Below are 16,929 nucleotides of genomic sequence, written 5' to 3' on the forward strand. Positions count from 1 at the left end.
GGGTCGGTGGCAAGACAGTCGAGACTGAGGCCCAGTGATGACGTTAGCCATATTGTTTATTTCTCTATTTATTTTGTTAATAAGGTGTATAGTTCCTTGATTCTATTTATCTTGATGAAGTGGTCTTGTTTTTGCTTTGTTCTCTTTTGCTTTGTTGCCTGTCTCCGCAGTTTTATAATAATGTAGATATTTGCTAAGCGCTTACTATGTGCAGAGCACTGTTCTAAGCGCTGAGGTAGATAGATACAGGGTCATCAAGTTGTCCCACATGAGGCTCATAGTTAATCCCCATTTTACAGATGAGGGAACTGAGGCCCTGAGAAGTGACGTGACTTGCCCACGGTCACCCAGCTGCCAAGTGGCGGAGCCGGATTCGAACCCATGACCTCTGACTCCCAAGCTCAAGTAAGCGCGCAATAACTACTATTGAAGGAATGAATGCTTGGCACGTGGTAGGCGCTTAACAAATACCAACATTATGAGCCGAACTGTCCATTCCAAGCGCTTAGCACAGTGCTCTGCACATAGTAAGCGCTCAATAAATACTGTTGAAGGAATGAATGCTTGGCACGTGGTAGGCGCTTAGCAAACGCCAACATTATGAGCCGAACTGTCCAATCCAAGCGCTTAGCACAGTGCTCTGCACATAGTAAGCGCGCAATAAATACTGTTGAAGGAATGAATGCTTGGCACGTGGTAGGCGCTTAGCAGACGCCAACATTATGAGCCGAACTGCCCATTCCAAGCGCTTAGCACAGTGCTCTGCACATAGTAAGCGCTCAATAAATACTGTTGAAGGAATGAATGCTTGGCACGTGGTAGGCGCTTAACAAACACCAACATTATGAGCCGAACTGTCCATTCCAAGCGCTTAGCACAGTGCTCTGCACATAGTAAGCGCTCAATAAATACTGTTGAAGGAATGAATGCTTGGCACGTGGTAGGCGCTTAGCAAACGCCAACATTATGAGCCGAACTGCCCATTCCAAGCGCTTAGCACAGTGCTCTGCACATAGTAAGCGCTCAATCAATACGACTGAATGAATAACGAGGCCAGCGTTTCGCTCAAAGCTAAAGCCCCGTTGCACCCCGTTGCAGGGCCGAGCTACGAGCCCGCCCAGCTGAGCGGCTTGTGCAGAACGGGGCGGAGCATGCGCAAACCGCCCTCTGACGCCGGCCACAGAAGGGCAACGCCTAACGCTCCTCATCGTCCCCACCCCCCCCGGGCATCCATATTTGAGAAGGGCAGACCGTACCAACAGCCGAAGAGGGGGAGAGAAATCAGAAAAGATGGCGTGACCGCCCGTCCTATCCACGTCACCCCGGTGAGAGTGTAGCGGAGGAAGAATAAAGAAGAGGCGGGTCTTAGATGCGAAGGATTGCTCTGATTCAATGAGGGTGTGAATGGGAAAGGGGGCCGGGCTCCCCCTCTGTTGGGGAAGTGGAGCCTTCCCGAGGCGGAAGTGACGTGTGGGCTTGCCGGCTGGGTGGCGGGAAATGTGGCGCCGAAGGTAGGTGAGGATCCATCTTCCCTCTTTCTTCCTGGCTTGCGAGGGAGCCGCCTTCCTCATCATTAATGAGAATAATAATCATAACGAAGGGTGATGGTATTTGCAAAGCGCCTACTCTGTGCCAAGCACTGTGCTAAGCGCTGGGGGGGGATGCAAGGCGAATAATAATGATGGTATTTGCAAAGCGCCTATTCTGTGCTAAGCACTGCGCTAAGCGCTGGGGGGGGATGCAAGGTGAATAATGGTATTTGCAGAGCGCCTACGCTGTGCTAAGCACTGTACTAAGCGCTGGGGGGGATGCAAGGTGAAGAAGAATAATAATGATGGGATTTGCAAAGCGCCTACTCTGTGCTAAGCACTGTACTAAGCGCTGGGGGGGGTGCAAGGTGAATAATAATGATGGTATTTGCAAAGCGCCTATTCTGTGCTAAGCACTGCGCTAAGCGCTGGGGGGATGCAAGGTGAATAATGGTATTTGTAAAGCACCTGCTCTGTGCTAAGCACTGTGCTAAGCGCTGGGGGGGGATACAAGGTGAATAATAATAATAATGATGGTATTTGTAAAGCGCCTACTGTGTGTTAAGCACTGTTCTAAGCGCTGGGTGGGGGGATGCAAGGTGAATAATAAAAATAATGAGGATGGTATTTGGGGAGCGCTTACTGTGTGCCGAGCACTGTTCTAAGCGCTGGGCGGGGGGGATACAAGGTGAATAGTAATAACAATATTGGTATTTGTAAAGCGCTTACTATGTGCCAAGCACTGTGCAAAGCGCTGGGGGGGATGCAAGGTGATCGGGGTGTCCCACGTGGGGCTCACAGTCTCCATCCCCATTTGACAGATGAAGGAACTGAGGCACAGAGAATAATAATACCCACATTATTATAATGATGGTATTTGTAAAGCGCTTACTATGTGCCAAGCACTCTTCTAAGCGCTGGGGGGATACAAGGTGAATAATAATAATAATGATGGCATTTGTAAAGCGCTTACTATGTGCCAAGCACTGTTCTAAGCACTGGGTTGGGGGGGATACAAAGTAATGAGGTCGTCCCACGTGAGGCTCACGGTCTTAATCCCCATTTTGCAAATGAGGCAACTGAGGCCCAGAGAATAATCGTAATGACGTTGGTATCTGTTAAGCGCTCACTACGTGCAGGGCACTGTTCTAAGCGCTGGGGGGAGGTACAGGGTCATCAGGTTGTCCCACGTGGGGCTCACGGTTTTCATCCCCATTTTACAGATGCGGGAACTGAGGCACAGAGTCACACAGCCGCCAAGTGGGGCGGAGCTGGGATTCGAACTCATGACCTCTGACTCCCAAGCCCGGCCTCGTTCCACTGTTCACCCAGTCCTGTTCATGGAGCGCTTACCGTGTGCAGAGCGCTCTTTATTTGCGGTGACCGTGAGCTGGTTGTGGGCAGGGATCGTCCCTCTTTATTCCAGCGCTTAGACCGGTGCTCTGCGCATGGTAAGCGCTCAGGAAGTACGAATGAGTGCGTGACTAGGGCTCACATCCTAAGCAGGAGGGAAAGCAGACAGTGCTCTGCACTTAGTAAGCGCTCGATAAATACTATTGAATGAATGAATTCCCGTTTTTGCAGACGGGGGAACTGAGGCGCAGAGAAGGGAAGTGACTTGGCCACGCAGCGGGCGAGCGGCGGAGCCGGGATTAGAATCCAGATCTTCTGACGCGCCGGCTCTAGCTGTTATTTAGGCTCATCTGAATAAGAGGAACTGTTACCAGCCTTTCTCCCCTCAAGACCGTCGCAGACGCCGTCCTAAGCAGCGTGGCTCGGTGGAAGGAGCCCGGGCTTGGGAGTCCGAGGGCATGGGTTCGAATCCCTGCTCGGCCACTTGTCGGCTGCGTGACCGTGGGCAAGTCGCTTCACTTCTCCGGGCCTCAGTTCCCTCATCTGTCAAATGGGGATGAAGACCGTGAGCCTCACGTGGGACGACCCGATTCCCCTGCGTCTACCCCGGCGCTTAGAACAGTGCTCGGCGCAGAGTAAGCGCCTCACAAATACCAACATTATGATTGTCATTCCTGTCGTAGAGAGGAGGAAAAAAGGCAGAAAACGGGAAGACGAAGTGACTTTTTCAAAGTACCTGGCCGACCCGGAATCCCGCTGGGTCGGAGACCCCTTTCGGTCATTCATTCAGTAGTATTTATTGAGCGCTTACTATGTGCAGAGCGCTGTACTCGGCGCTCGGAATGGACAGATCGGTAACAGATAGAGACGGTCGCCGCCCTCTGACGGGCTCACTGTCTGATCGGGGGGAGACGGACGGGCGAGAACAGTGGCGATAAATAGAATCGAGGGGAAGAACGTCTCGTATAAACAATGGCAGATAAATAGAATCAGGGTGATGTCCATCTCATTAACGAAATAAATAGGGTGATGAAGACGTAGTCGAGCGGACGAGTACGGCGCTGAGGGGAGGGGAAGGGAGAGGGGGGAAAAGAGGGCTTTCAATCGTTTCGTCATTTATTGAGCCCTTACTGTGTGTTTTGCTTGGGAAAGTCCAATACCGTCATAAAGAGTGACCGTTCATTCATTCATTCATTCATTCAATAGTATTTATTGAGCGCTTCCTATGTGCGGAGCGCTGTACCGAGCGCTTGGAACGGACAAATCGGCAACGGAGAGAGACGGTCCCTGCCCTCTGACGGGCTCACGGTCTAATCGGAGACGGACAAGAACGGTAGCAATAAATAGGATCGAGGGGATGACCGTCTCATTAAAACAACAGCAGATAAATAGAATCAAGGTGATGTATCCCTGCCCACCCCGAGCTCACGGTCACAGCAAATGGAAAGCGCCCTGCGCGCGGGAAGCGCTCAATAAGTACGACCGAATGAACACACTTTTACCCTTCTCACCGGACTCCCCCGCTTCCTGAACGATGCCGCTCGAGTCCGCCCGGGATGACGGTTTCTTTTTCCCCCAGGAAGCGGGGGGGGGGGGGGGGCACGAAAGGAAGAGTTGCGTGGGCGGTCGCGCTGACCCTGGGCCTCAGCTGCCTCATCCGTCAAATGGGCGTTAAGACCGCCAGCCCCGACGTAGTCAGCGCTTAACAGATACCGTCATTGTGGTTATTCTCTGGGCCTCGGTTGATATCGAGTAGGTTTCTCTTTTCTGTCCGATCGCAGGTGAGGGAAGAGAGAACGATGCAGGCGTTTCTGAAGGGCCCTTCCGCCGTCGGCACCAAACCGCCGCAGGCCAAGGAGCGGGGATCGGCCGCCGCCGCCGGGGTCGGTGGAGAGAGCAAGAGGGTCAAGCCCGTTCCCTGGGTGGAGAAATAGTAAGATCGAATCGGCTTGAATTTTATAACGGGGCGGGGCGGGGGGGGGGACGCGGTTCTCCCGGCTGACCTCCGATCACGGGGGTTTCATTTTAAATTGGAAGCGTTGGGCGGCGTTTGCGAAGCCGCGGGCCGTCCCGGGCCTTCAGAGGCCGGGACGTGCACGGGACGGCCGAAAACAGCGGGCGTCCCCACGTGTTAACGTTTCCAACCGCTGACGTGGCCACCTTGAAAACAGCTCTTCGTTTTGGGTCTCGTTGACCGGACGTGGAGTTTTGGGGGCCTGGTTTTGGAGCTCAGACGTCTCTGTGCCTCAGTTCCCTCATCTGGAAAATGGGGGGTTAAGACCGTGAGCCCCACGTGGGACAACCCGGTTCCCTTGTGTCCACCCCGGCGCTTAGAACAGTGCTCGGCGCATAGTAAGCGCCCAACAGATACAACTACCGACATCTCGCCCTCCGGAGTTTCCGACGGAAGTCTGCTTTGAACAAGAGGGTCATCACCGGCCTCTTTGAAATAGTCTCATCTTTTCCACAAGTTGCCAGTTAGAAAATTCCAAACGAGTAGCAAATATTAAGCTGCTTTGGAAAAGTCGAAAGCACACGCCGGCGAGGCGGCGGGCGTGATGGGAGAGCCGCGGTCCTGAAAGCCAGCCGTCCCGGGTTCAGATGCCGGCTCTGACCCCCGTTGTGGCCTTGGGCAAGCCACTTAGCTTCCCCGCGCCTCAGTTTCCCCAGCTGTAAATTGGGAAGGATGGTAAGTATGGCATTGAAGGGCTTACTGCGTGCAGTCGCTGTACTGAGCGCCGGGGTTAGACATAAGCAAATTGGGATGGAGAACGGTCCCTGTCCCAGATGGGGTTCGCATTCTCGATCCCCATTTTACAGAGGAGGGAACTGAGGCAAAGAAAAGTGAAGTGACTTGCCCACGGTCACTCCCTACCCCGCAGGGGGGAGAAGCGGCGTGGCTCAGTGGCAAGAGCAGGGGCTTCGGAGTCAGAGGTCACGGATTCGAATCCCCGCTCCGCCACTTGTCAGCTGTGTGACCGAGGGCAAGTCACTTCACTTCTCTGTGCCTCAGGTCCCTCATCTGTAAAATGGGGATGAAGACGGTGAGCCTCACGTGGGACAACCTGATTCCCCTGTCTCTCCCCCAGCGCTTAGCACGGTGCTCGGCACATAGTAAGCGCTTAACACCAACAGTAGTATTCTCCGTGCCTCAGTTACCTCAACTGTGAAATGGGGGTGAAGACTGTGAGCCCCCCGCGTGGGACCGCCTGCTCACCTCGTATCCCCCGGCGCTCAGAACAGCGCTTTGCACGTAGTAAACGCTTAACAAATGCCATCATTGTTGTTATTCTCACGAGGAGCGAATGACTGGGCGCTTCGGTAATAAAAGCACCACGTAGAAACGCAGGTATCATCGTCAAGCGGCGTTGTGCTCTGCACCCAGTAAGCGCTCGATAAGCACAGACGAATAAATGAAAGCACGCAGTAGTCGTCTGCGGGGAGCTTTTGTAAATCGGATCTGATGATTATCTGTTACCGATCTGTCCATTCCAAGCGCTCAGTACGGCGCCCTGCACGTAGGAAGCGCTCAACAAATACCGTTGAACGGAAGGTGGTCTTCAAGTGCTTACCTTGCGTCAAGCACTGTTGAGAGCGCTGCGGTTCTAGACTGGAAGCCCCGCGTGGGCAGGGATCGTCTCCCTTTATCGCCTAATTATGCTTTCCAAGCGCTTAGGACAGTGCTCGGCACACGGCGAGCGCTCGGTAAATACGACCGAATGAGCGAGTGAGATCTTGGGTTCGGGCGCGGCACGTGTTCGACACGGAGCTCACGGTCCGAGCGGGAGTTGACGACGAGGTCGGCGACCGGAGCTTCTGACCCTGCCGTAAGGAGTCCAGCCCAGTTCTGCCTTTGAAGTAATAATCGTGGTGTTTGTTAAGCGCTTACTATGTGCCGGGCGTTCATTCGTCCCATAGTATTCATTGAGCGCTTACTATGTGCAGAGCCCCGTTCTAAGCGCTCGGAATGAACAAGTCGGCGACAGATAGAGACGGTCCCTGCCGTCTGACGGGCTCACGGTCCGATCGGGGGAGACGGACGGACGAGGACGATGGCCAGAAATGGCACCGTACTGAGCGCCGGGGTGGATAGAAGCAAATCGGGTTGGGCACGGTCCCTGTTCCACGTGGGGCTCACGGGTCTCACCCCCCCATTTTACAGATGAGGGAGCTGTATGATGTATGGAAAATACACCGTAATTAATTCAATTGCAGTTAATATTTGCTCTGCGTTTATAATAACGTTGGTATTTGTTAAGCGCTCACTGTGCGCAGAGCACTGTTCTAAGCGCCGGGGGAGATACAGGGTCATCAGGTCGTCCCTCGTGAGGCTCACCGTCTTCATCCCCATTTTACGGACGAGGGAACTGAGGCAGGGAGAAGTGGTGCCTTGCCCACGGTCGCACAGCTGCCAAGTGGCAGAGCCGGCTTTCGAACCCATGACCTCCGACTCCCGAGCCCGGGCTCTTTCCACGGAGCCGCGCTGCTCCTGGCTGTTGATAGCTCTGGCTTTACTTGAGCGGTTAAACCCTTTGAGGTGGATGAACAATAATAATCATAATGCTGGTATTTGTTAAGCGCTCACTATGTGCCGAGCACTGTGCTAAGCGCCGGGGTAGCCACGGGAATCAGGTCGTCGCACGTGAGGCTCACGGTCTTCATCCCCATTTTCCAGATGAGGTCACTGAGGCACCGAGAAGTTAAGCGACTTGCCCCAACAGCCGACCGGTGGCCGAGCCGGGATTCGAACCCGTGACCTCCGACTCCAAAGCCCGGGCTCTTTCCAACCGAGCCCCGCTGCTTCTCAACCAACACTTTCCTTATTTTCGGTGATATTCCCGTGCCCTCCGGCGTCCCCGGCGGGACCAACCAGTTCGGTTGCGTCAGTCACTCCGGGCCCCGTACCTCTCCGGCTAGGCCTCGGATCTCAGCCCGGCAGGCGGAACGAGTTTTTAACCTCTCTTTTTCAGGACGCGGCAGGAAGCCCCGGCCGCCGAGCGGGCGGAACAGAATCGGGGAATAGAAACGTTCCCGGTCCCATGCTTAAAATCTTCAATCTGGCCGTCCCCGTGGTGACCCGCTATTGGCTCTGGAGCGGGAACGACACCGAGATTGGGGCTGAAGGCCGTGAGCCCCACGTGGGACAGTCTGGCTCCCCCGTGTCTCCCCCCGGCGCTCAGAGCGGTGCTCGGCACATAGTAAGCGCTTCACAGATACCGCCATTATTGAGAAGTGCGGATGACAGTAAAGCAGCTGGGTTTGTTTTTTGTTTCCCTCCCTCAGCCGGCCGAAACGTGTGGATGAAGTTGCCTACCAGGAGGAGGTGGTTGCCGTGCTCAGAAGATCCCTGGAAGGAGCCGACGTGAGTAGACACCGGCCTGCCGCCCAAATCATCGGTCCGGGGCCGGTGGAGGCCGAAATCATCCTACGCTTAGTGGGAATTACACAGCTGGCTTTCCACACCTTCCACTACATGTTAGAAATACTTGGCCCAGGTACATGAGCGCGTGGGAAACGGGAGCGCGTGTAAGAGGCAGGGAGCAGATTTCTCCGTGCATCCCGCCCCCTCCCCCCCCCCGCTTCCCCCTTTGAACCCTGGCTCGGAAGCAGAATCCCACCCGCCTCTCATCTGTCCATCAAAGGTTATGACACTGACGATAATATTGGCGTCTGGGAAGCGCTTGCAAAACACCGAAGCGCTGGGGGGATACAAGGTGACACCGTTTCAGGGTGCGCGTGACACTCTCGTGCAGCGTTAAGGTGGGAGTCCTCGCTGTCACGATTGTGTGGTACATCTTGTTCGAAATATTCTGTCACCTCCCTTGATTGAAAGAGAGATTCCCCTGTGTCTCCCCCAGCGCTTAGAACAGTGCTCTGCACATAGTAAGCGCTTAACAGATACCAACATCATCATTATTATTATATCGGCTCTCCTCTCCCACTGCTTTTTCACATTATTCACTCATAATTGTCGAATAAAAAAAACCCCACAAAACTGATAATGTATAGGACTGCATTTAAAGCCTCTCTGATTTTTATTTTGTGGGATCTCACAGGATGCCCGGGTGTTCAGTGTGAAAAATAGAATCAGTAGATAGGAATGTTCCTGTTCCAGTTGTAAAATCTTCAATTTTCCCGGCCCTTCGATGACCTGTTGTTGGTTTAATAGGAGGCGCTACGCTGAGAAATAGTCAGTGCGTATTAATAATAATTATGGTATTTGTGAAGCGCTTACCATCTGCAGAGCACTCTTCTATGCGCTGGGGGAGATAGAGAAGCAGCGTGGCCAAGTGGAAAGAGCCCGGGCTTGGGAGTCAGAGGTCATGGGATCGAATCCCGGCTCCGCCGCTTGTCAGCTGCGTGACTGTGGGCGAGTCACGTCACTTCTCTGGGCCTCGGTTCCCTCATCTGTAAAAATGGGAATTAAGACCGTGAGCCTCACGTGGGACAATCCGATGACCCTGTATCTCCCCCAGCGCTTAGAACAGTGCTCTGCACATAGTAAGCGCTTAACAGATACCAACATTATTATTATTGTTATATCGGCTCTCCTCTCCCGCTACTTTTTCACATTATTCATCCGGCCTGAAACTCCCTAACCCTTCGATGATGCTAGGCACAGTTGTCCCGTCTTCGAAGCCCTTCGGAAATCAGCCACACAATCTCTGTTCGAAAGATTAGATTTTTTTTTTTTTATTATTGTTGGTGGGTCAGGCACGTGATGCCCCTTCAACCGATGCAACGACAAAAAAAGTCACAGGATAGGACACCTTGGCTATTCTTATTTCTGTTCCCAGGTGATTAAAACTCCTCACCCTGGGCTTTAAAGCATTCAGTCACCTTGCTCCCTTTTTTTAACCTCCCTGATTTCCTACTCTAACCCAGCCTGAACACCTAGCTCCTCTAACGCTCCCCCGATTAGACCGCGAGCCCGTCAAACGGCAGGGACCGTCTCTATCTGTTGCCGACTTGTTCATTCCCAGCGCTTAGCACGGTGCTCTGCACAGAGTAGGCGCTCAACAAATACTATTGAATGAGTGAACAATGCCAACTTACGCTACCTCGGTCTTGTCTTTCTTGCCCACATCCTCCCCCTGTCCTTGAACTCCTTCCCTCTTCAGATCTGACGGAGGATAACTCTCCCCACTTCCAGAGTTTTATTGAAGACGCATTTTCAAAAGACCTCCTCTGACTTTGGAAAATCCCTTTTGGCTGCTTTTTAAAATTTGGTTTTGTTTTTAAACGTCATTTGTAAAAATCTAGGCTTCTTGAGAGTTTTTGAGGGGAGACCCGTCTCTAAATACGTTGTGCCTTCTGAATTGCCTAAGGATATTTTGGTATTAATGTTAAATGCGGTTGAAGGAACACAGCGGACATTTAATTGCGCCTTTTGATATTCAACATCTATCTGGCGTTTCCTCTTTTACCACTCCCTTCTGCGTCGACCTCGCCCGCGGATTTGCACCCTTTAATAATAACAATGTTGGTATTTGTTAAGCGCTTACTATGTGCCGAGCGCTGTTCTAAGCACTGGGGGGATACAGGGTCCTCAGGTGGTCCCACTGAGGCTCACGGTCTTCATCCCCATTTTCCAGATGAGGGAACTGAGGCCCAGAGACGTGAAGTGACTCGCCCACAGTCACACGGCTGACAAGCGGCAGAGCCGGGATTCGAACCCATGACCTCTGACTCCCAAGCCCGGGCTCTTCCCACTGAGCCGCGCTGCTCCTCTTTCCTCACCCGCTCCCTCAGCCCTACAGCTCTTATGGGTATATCTATAATTTATGCATTTATATTAATGTCCCAACTCCCCCTCTAGACTGTAGGATCGTTGTGGGCGGGGAACGTGTCTGTTGTAGAGAAGCGGCGTGGCTCAGTGGAAAGGGCCCGGGCTTGGGAGTCAGAGGTCATGGGTTCGAATCCCGGTTTCGCCGCTTGTCAGCTCTGGGACCTTGGGTAAGTCATTTAGTAATAGTAATGTTGGTATCCGTTAAGCGCTTACTCTGTGCCGAGCACTGTTCTAAGCGCTGGGGGAGATACGGGGTCATCAGGTGGTCCCACGTGGGGCTCTCATTTTTTAATCCCCGTTTTTACAGATGAGGTGACTGAGGGACAGAGACGTTTAAGTGACTTGCCCAAGGTCACACAGCGGACAGGTGACGGAGCCGGGATTAGAACCCAGGACCTCTGACTCCCAAGCCCGGGCTCTTGCCACCGAGCCACGCTGCTGCTTAACTTCTCTGTGCCTCACTTACCTCATCTGTAAAATGGGGGTGAAGACTGTGAGCCTCCGTGGGATAACATGATGACCTTGTACCTACCCCAGCGCTTAGCACAGTGCTTGGCACAAAGTAAGTGCTTAACAAATACCAACATTATTATTATAGTGTACTCTCCCAAGTGCTTAGTACACAGTAAGCGCTCAATAAATACGATTGAACGAATACTCTCCCTAGCATTTAGTACAGTGCTCTGCACACAGTAAGTGCTCAATTAATATGATTGATTAAATAACAGGCTATTGGATTAAGTTTATAAAGCCATGATTTGGAGACCATTTTACAATGCAAATATGCCTCTTTCTTTTTGGCTATCAATAATAATAATGGTGTTTGTTCAGCGCTACTATGTGCCAAGCACTGTTCTTAGCGCTGGGGTAGATACACGGTATTGGGGTTGTCCCACGTGGGATTCACAGTCTTAATCCCCATTTTACAGATGAGGTCACTGAAGCACCGAGAAGTGAAGTGATTTGCCCAAAGTCACACAGCTGACAAGTGGCGGAGCGGGATTAGAACCCAAGACCTCTGGCTCCCCAGCCCGGGCTCTTTCCACTGAGCCACGCTGCTTCTCAAGGCGCCTACTAGGCTGTGTATATGCCTAAATTCATGATCAAGTGCGGCCATATCTGATCCATCGGTCATTTTCCAACAGTTCCAAAATGGAGCTGTGATTTTTCTTTTCATGTTATTTGTTAAGTGCTTACTGTGTGTCAGACACTGTCCCAAGCCCTGGAATAATGTTGGTATTTGTTAAGCGCTTACTACGTGCAGAGCACCGTTGTAAGCGCTGGGGGGGGGATACAGGGTGATCGGGTCGTCCCACGTGAGGCTCACAGTTAATCCCCCTTTTCCAGATGAGGGAACTGAGGCCCAGAGAAGCGAAGTGACTCGCCCACGGTCACCCAGCCGACGAGTGGCAGAGCCGGGATTCGAGCTCATGACCTCTGACTCCCAGGCCCCGGCTCCTTTCCACCGAGCCACGCTGCTTCCCCGTTAGGTTGGACCCGGTCCGTTTCCCACTTGAGCCTCACAGTCCCTGTTTTACAGATGAGGGCACTGAGGCACGGAGAAGTGAAGTGACTTGCCCAAAGTCATACAGCAGGCCAAGGGTGGGGTGGAATTAGAACTCCCATCCCCTTTCCCCTCCCCTCAGCACTGTCCTCATTTCTGTATGTTTTTATTACCCTATCTATTCTGTTAATGAGAGGTCCAACCCCTCGATTCTATTGATCGTGATTACGTTGTCTTGTTTTTGTCCGTCCGCCTCCCCCGATTAGACCGCGAGCCCGTCGTCGGGCAGGGATTGTCTCTATCTGTTGCCGAATTGTCCGTTCCAAGCGCTTAGTCCAGTGCTCTGCACCTGGCGCGCGCTCAATAAATGCTCTTGAATGATCGAATGAACCCAGGCCTGTGCTCTATCCACTAGGCCACAGTTTTTCAATTAGTCTATTAGATCTTTGCCTTCATCTGTTAAATAAATGGAAATGCGCCTGGATTTAGATTAGGCGCGAGCCCTGCCCAAGGTGAGGCGGACAGAAGGAGCCCAGGCAGTTGGTTTGCAGAAGCAGCGCGGCTCGGTGGCAAGAGCCCGGGCTTGGGGGTCAGAGGTCGTGGGTTCGAATCCCGGCTCCGCCGCTTGTCAGCTGGGTGACTTTGGGCAAGTCACTTCTCTGGGCCTCAGTTCCCTCATCCGTAAAACGGGGATCAAGAGCGTGAGCCCCACGTGGGACAACCTGATCACCTTGTATCCCCCCAGCGCTTAGAACAGCCGGGGCTCAGTGGAAAGAGCCCGGGCTTTGGAGTCCGGGGTCACGGGTTCGAATCCCGGCTCCGCCGCTTGTCAGCTGGGTGACTTTGGGCAAGTCACTTCGCGGTGCCTCAGTCCCCTCATCTGTAAAATGGGGATGAAGACCGTGAGCCCCACGTGGGACAACCTGATTCCCCTGTGTCTCCCCCAGTGCGTAGAACAGCGCTCGGCACATAGTAAGCGCTTAACAGATACCAACAGTGCTTTGCGCGTAGCAAGCGCTTAACAAATGCCATCATTATTATTATTTATTGCGATTGCTCTGGACTATAGACTAAATGTGGCCCAAACTCAATTCCCCACAGCTTCCTAATCTCTTGTTTTACGGGCCGCCTGGAACTGGGAAAACCTCCACTATTTTGGCAGCAGCCAGGGAACTTTATGGGTAAGTTGGAGTCGCATCACGTCGATTTAAAAGTCGGGGAAAAAGGCAAAAGCACATCAGGTGGGTGGGTCTCTTCTTCTTGGAGTATAAGACTGGAAAGGATCAATATTTCGATTTGCCCGTTCTTTGAATTTCTGAGAAAACCAAGAGTTTTTCGTAGTAAAACATACAATCCCTTTTGGGTATTTTTTTTAATTCGGTTTTGTTTTTAAACGTCATTTGTAAAATCTGGGCTTCTTGAGAGTTTTTAAGGGGAAACCCGTCTCTAAGTACGTTGTGCCTTCTGAATTGCCTAAGGATATTTTGGTATTAACGTTAACTACGTTTGAAGGAGCACAGCAGACATTTAATTGCACCGTTTGATTATTCTACGTAAATTTTTCCGGTCATTTAAGATTCCTTTGGATCGTGGAGAGCAACTGAATCGATGTATGCGAGCTTTTCTCTTTTACAATTTTAATACTTTGCTACCTATGTTAAAACAGACTAAAAAAGGCAGATACCGTATTCTGAATTCCCTGACGAGGAGATTGTGGTTACACCCGTAAAAAGAATCTCAGCCTCCACAGCCCTTCTAATTCTGTATATGTTCCAAAAAGCCCAAGTTAAATGAAAAACCTTCCGAACCAGTGAACTTCCACTCTCAGGTGTCACTTGGGAATCATCTGTGAATTTTGAGATTTATATATTAAATAAGAATTTTTAGTATATAAATCCCACAAATTGGGGATTTTTTTAAAACAAAATGCGGAAACTCCTAGGCACGTTTTTTTCTCATTTTCAAGGCCCTCCTTTGCCAAGTATATTTTGTAAGATCACATATTCTTAATACGTCACAGGCCGGAACTCTTCCGCCAAAGAGTTCTTGAGCTGAATGCATCGGATGAACGTGGAATACAAGTAGTTCGAGAAAAAGTGAAGACTTTTGCCCAGCTAACTGTAGCAGGAAGCCGTTCAGAGTAAGTAAGCGGGCTGTGTCTGAAGCATGTCACAGTCGGGATTCAAGAACCTAAGATTCTGTTTCAAATATGAGGTGATATTCCCTGTAAATCCTGTTCAGTTCCTGATCTCAGTTTAATAAGAATTAAAACCACTCATTCAATTCATTCAGTAGTATTTATTGAGCGCTTACTACGTGCAGAGCACTGTACTAAGCGCTTGGAACGGACAATTGGGCAACAGACAGAGACCATCCCTGCCCGTTGACGGGCTGACAGTCTCATCGGGGGAGACGGACGGACAAAAACAGGACAGCATCATCACGATGAATAGAATCAAGGGGATGGACACCTCATTAACGAAATAAATAGGGTAATAAAAATATATACAAATGAGCGGACGAGCTCAGTGCTGAGGGGAAGGGAGAGGGGGAGGAGCAGAGGGAAAGAGGTGGAAAAGGGGGCTTAGCTGAGGGAAGGTGGCGGAGGGGAGCAGAGGGAAAAGGGGAAGCTCAGTCCGGGAAGGCCTCTCGGAGGAGGTGAGCTTTAAGTAGGGTTTCGAAGAGGGGAAGAGAATGAGTCTGGCGGAGGTGAGGAGGGAGGGCGTTCCGGGACCGCGGGAGGACGCGGCCCGGGGTCGACGGCGGGGCGGGCGAGACCGAGGGCCGGCGAGGAGGCGGGCGGCCGAGGAGCGGAGCGTGCGGGGAAAGAGAGAAGGGAGGAGAGGTAGGAGGGGGCGAGGGGACGGACGGCCTCGAAGCCTAGAGTCTACTGTGCCCTGAGGACACAAAGGATATTGTGGTACCTTCTTACTGCATCCGATTGCCTTATAAAGTGTTCTTATGCTCTACTCATTCATTTGATAGTATTTATTGAGCGCTTACTATGTGCAGAGCACTGTACTAAGCGCTTGGAACGTACCATTCGTTCATTCAGTAGTATTTACTGAGCGCTGTGTGCAGAGCACTGTACTAAGCGCTTGGCATGGACGATTGGGCAACAGACAGAGCCCATCCCTGCCCAGGGACGGGCTCAACCCTGCCGTTTTCCCTCTCTGTAAATCATTTCGTACGTCTCCCCATCTGGAGCGTAAGCTCCTTGTGGGCGGGGATTGCGGTGTACTTTCCCAAATGTTTAGTACAGTGCTCTCCGGACAGTAAGTACTCGAGAACTACCACTAACTGATTGCTGGCTTCTGGGCAAGGGAGTGTCCCGTCCCCGTCCCCCCGCCCCTCCCAAAGCCTTATGGAAGGCGCACCTCCTCCAAGAAGCCTTCCCAGACTAAGCCTCCCCTTTCCTCCTCTCCCACTCCCTTCTGCGACACCCCTCCCAGCCCCACAGCACTTATGTACCTATTTGTCATCCGATTTATTTGTATTGATGTCTCTCCCCCCCGACTGTGAGTTCATTGTGGGCGGGGATTGTCACTGCTTATTGCTGTGTTTTCCCAAGTGCTTAGGACAGTGCTCTGCACACCGTAAGCGCTTAATAAATAGGATCCAATGAATGCATGTGGCTGGCCGAGAACAACCAATGCTGGAAAACAACTCCAGTGCGTGTCTTATAATGGAATTCATCCTGCATAAATCAGAGGTTTCTGCGAGTGTGTGACTCAGTTGTTGGTCGCCGGAGAAGTCGCACTAACCAGCGCTTAGAACGGTGCTCGGCACCTAGTAAGGGCTTGACAAATGCCATCGTTATTATTATTCGGCAATAACTTGGACATCTAGCAATCCTATTAATAATAATAATAATAATGTTGGTATTTGTTAAGCGCTTACTAGGTGCCGAGCACCGTTCTGAGCGCTGGGGGAGATCCGGGGTCATCGGGTGGTCCCACGTGAGGCTCACAGTTAATCCCCATTTGACAGATGAGGGAACTGAGGCCCAGAGAAGCGAAGTGACTCGCCCACAGTCACCCGGCTGACGAGCGGCAGAGCCGGGAGTCGAACTCATGACCTCTGACTCCGAAGCCCGGGCTCCTTCCACTGAGCCACGTTTAGGAATGCGCTGGTTGCTTGGAGTAGGAAAGGGAATGAGAGAGGGTCTCTTAACGGCTACTTCATCCAGCCAAGTCAGACACGCCGGAAGCCCGCGTCCGGTGAATATTCTTAAGCGAAAATCTGTGAAAGAGAACATAACCTTAAGAAAGTGGCCGTCACATCAAGGACACGACCTGTTCAGGTTGGTCAGTCCCACGGCGATTTTTTTTCAGCCAGTCTCACCCCCTTAAGTGTGAGTGGTGTCACTGGTATTGTCCAGTCTCATGAGGGGAAAAAATATACGGGTATAATTCTGTGACGCTATTTGGGGACGTGTATTCTCACACGAGTGCGCGGATGTGTACATATTCAGAAATCATCTCTGTTTTCAGACCGAAGGCGAGTTGGCGATTGCTTCGTAAGGTCTTCCCAGACTGAGCTTCCCCTTTTCCCTCTGCTCCCTTTCTGCTCCCCCTCCCCCCGCCTCAGCTAAGCCCCCTTTCCCTCCTCTCCCTCTGCTCCTCTCCCTCCCCTCAGCACTGTCCTCATTTGGGTATATTTTTATTACCCTATCTATTTTGTCAATAAGGCGTCCATCCCCTTGATTCCGTTTATCGTGACGATGTTGTTTTTGTCCATCTGTCTCCCTCGAT

At 51.9% G+C, this 16,929-nt stretch overlaps 1 protein-coding gene across 2 annotated transcripts in view; it reads left to right on the forward strand.

The window, feature by feature from the left end:
- The first annotated feature begins 1,457 nt into the window (after window positions 1-1,457).
- The window catches only part of RFC4 (replication factor C subunit 4), a 32,084-nt gene continuing 16,612 nt past the window's right edge, over window positions 1,458-16,929 (forward strand). Inside the window, exons 1-5 of one of the 2 annotated variants that reach the window (XM_029075705.1) lie at window positions 1,458-1,515; window positions 4,664-4,815; window positions 8,166-8,244; window positions 13,277-13,356; window positions 14,196-14,315. In XM_029075705.1, coding sequence (XP_028931538.1) covers window positions 4,682-4,815; window positions 8,166-8,244; window positions 13,277-13,356; window positions 14,196-14,315 — 413 coding nt within the window. In that variant the 5' untranslated portion in view covers window positions 1,458-1,515; window positions 4,664-4,681. Of the gene's footprint in view, window positions 1,516-4,638; window positions 4,816-8,165; window positions 8,245-13,276; window positions 13,357-14,195; window positions 14,316-16,929 lie in introns of both variants that reach the window. The other variant, XM_039913215.1, reaches the window with a different exon arrangement.

This window comes from Ornithorhynchus anatinus, chromosome 1, assembly GCF_004115215.2.
Source record: "Ornithorhynchus anatinus isolate Pmale09 chromosome 1, mOrnAna1.pri.v4, whole genome shotgun sequence".
NCBI classification, from domain to species: Eukaryota; Metazoa; Chordata; class Mammalia; order Monotremata; family Ornithorhynchidae; genus Ornithorhynchus; species Ornithorhynchus anatinus.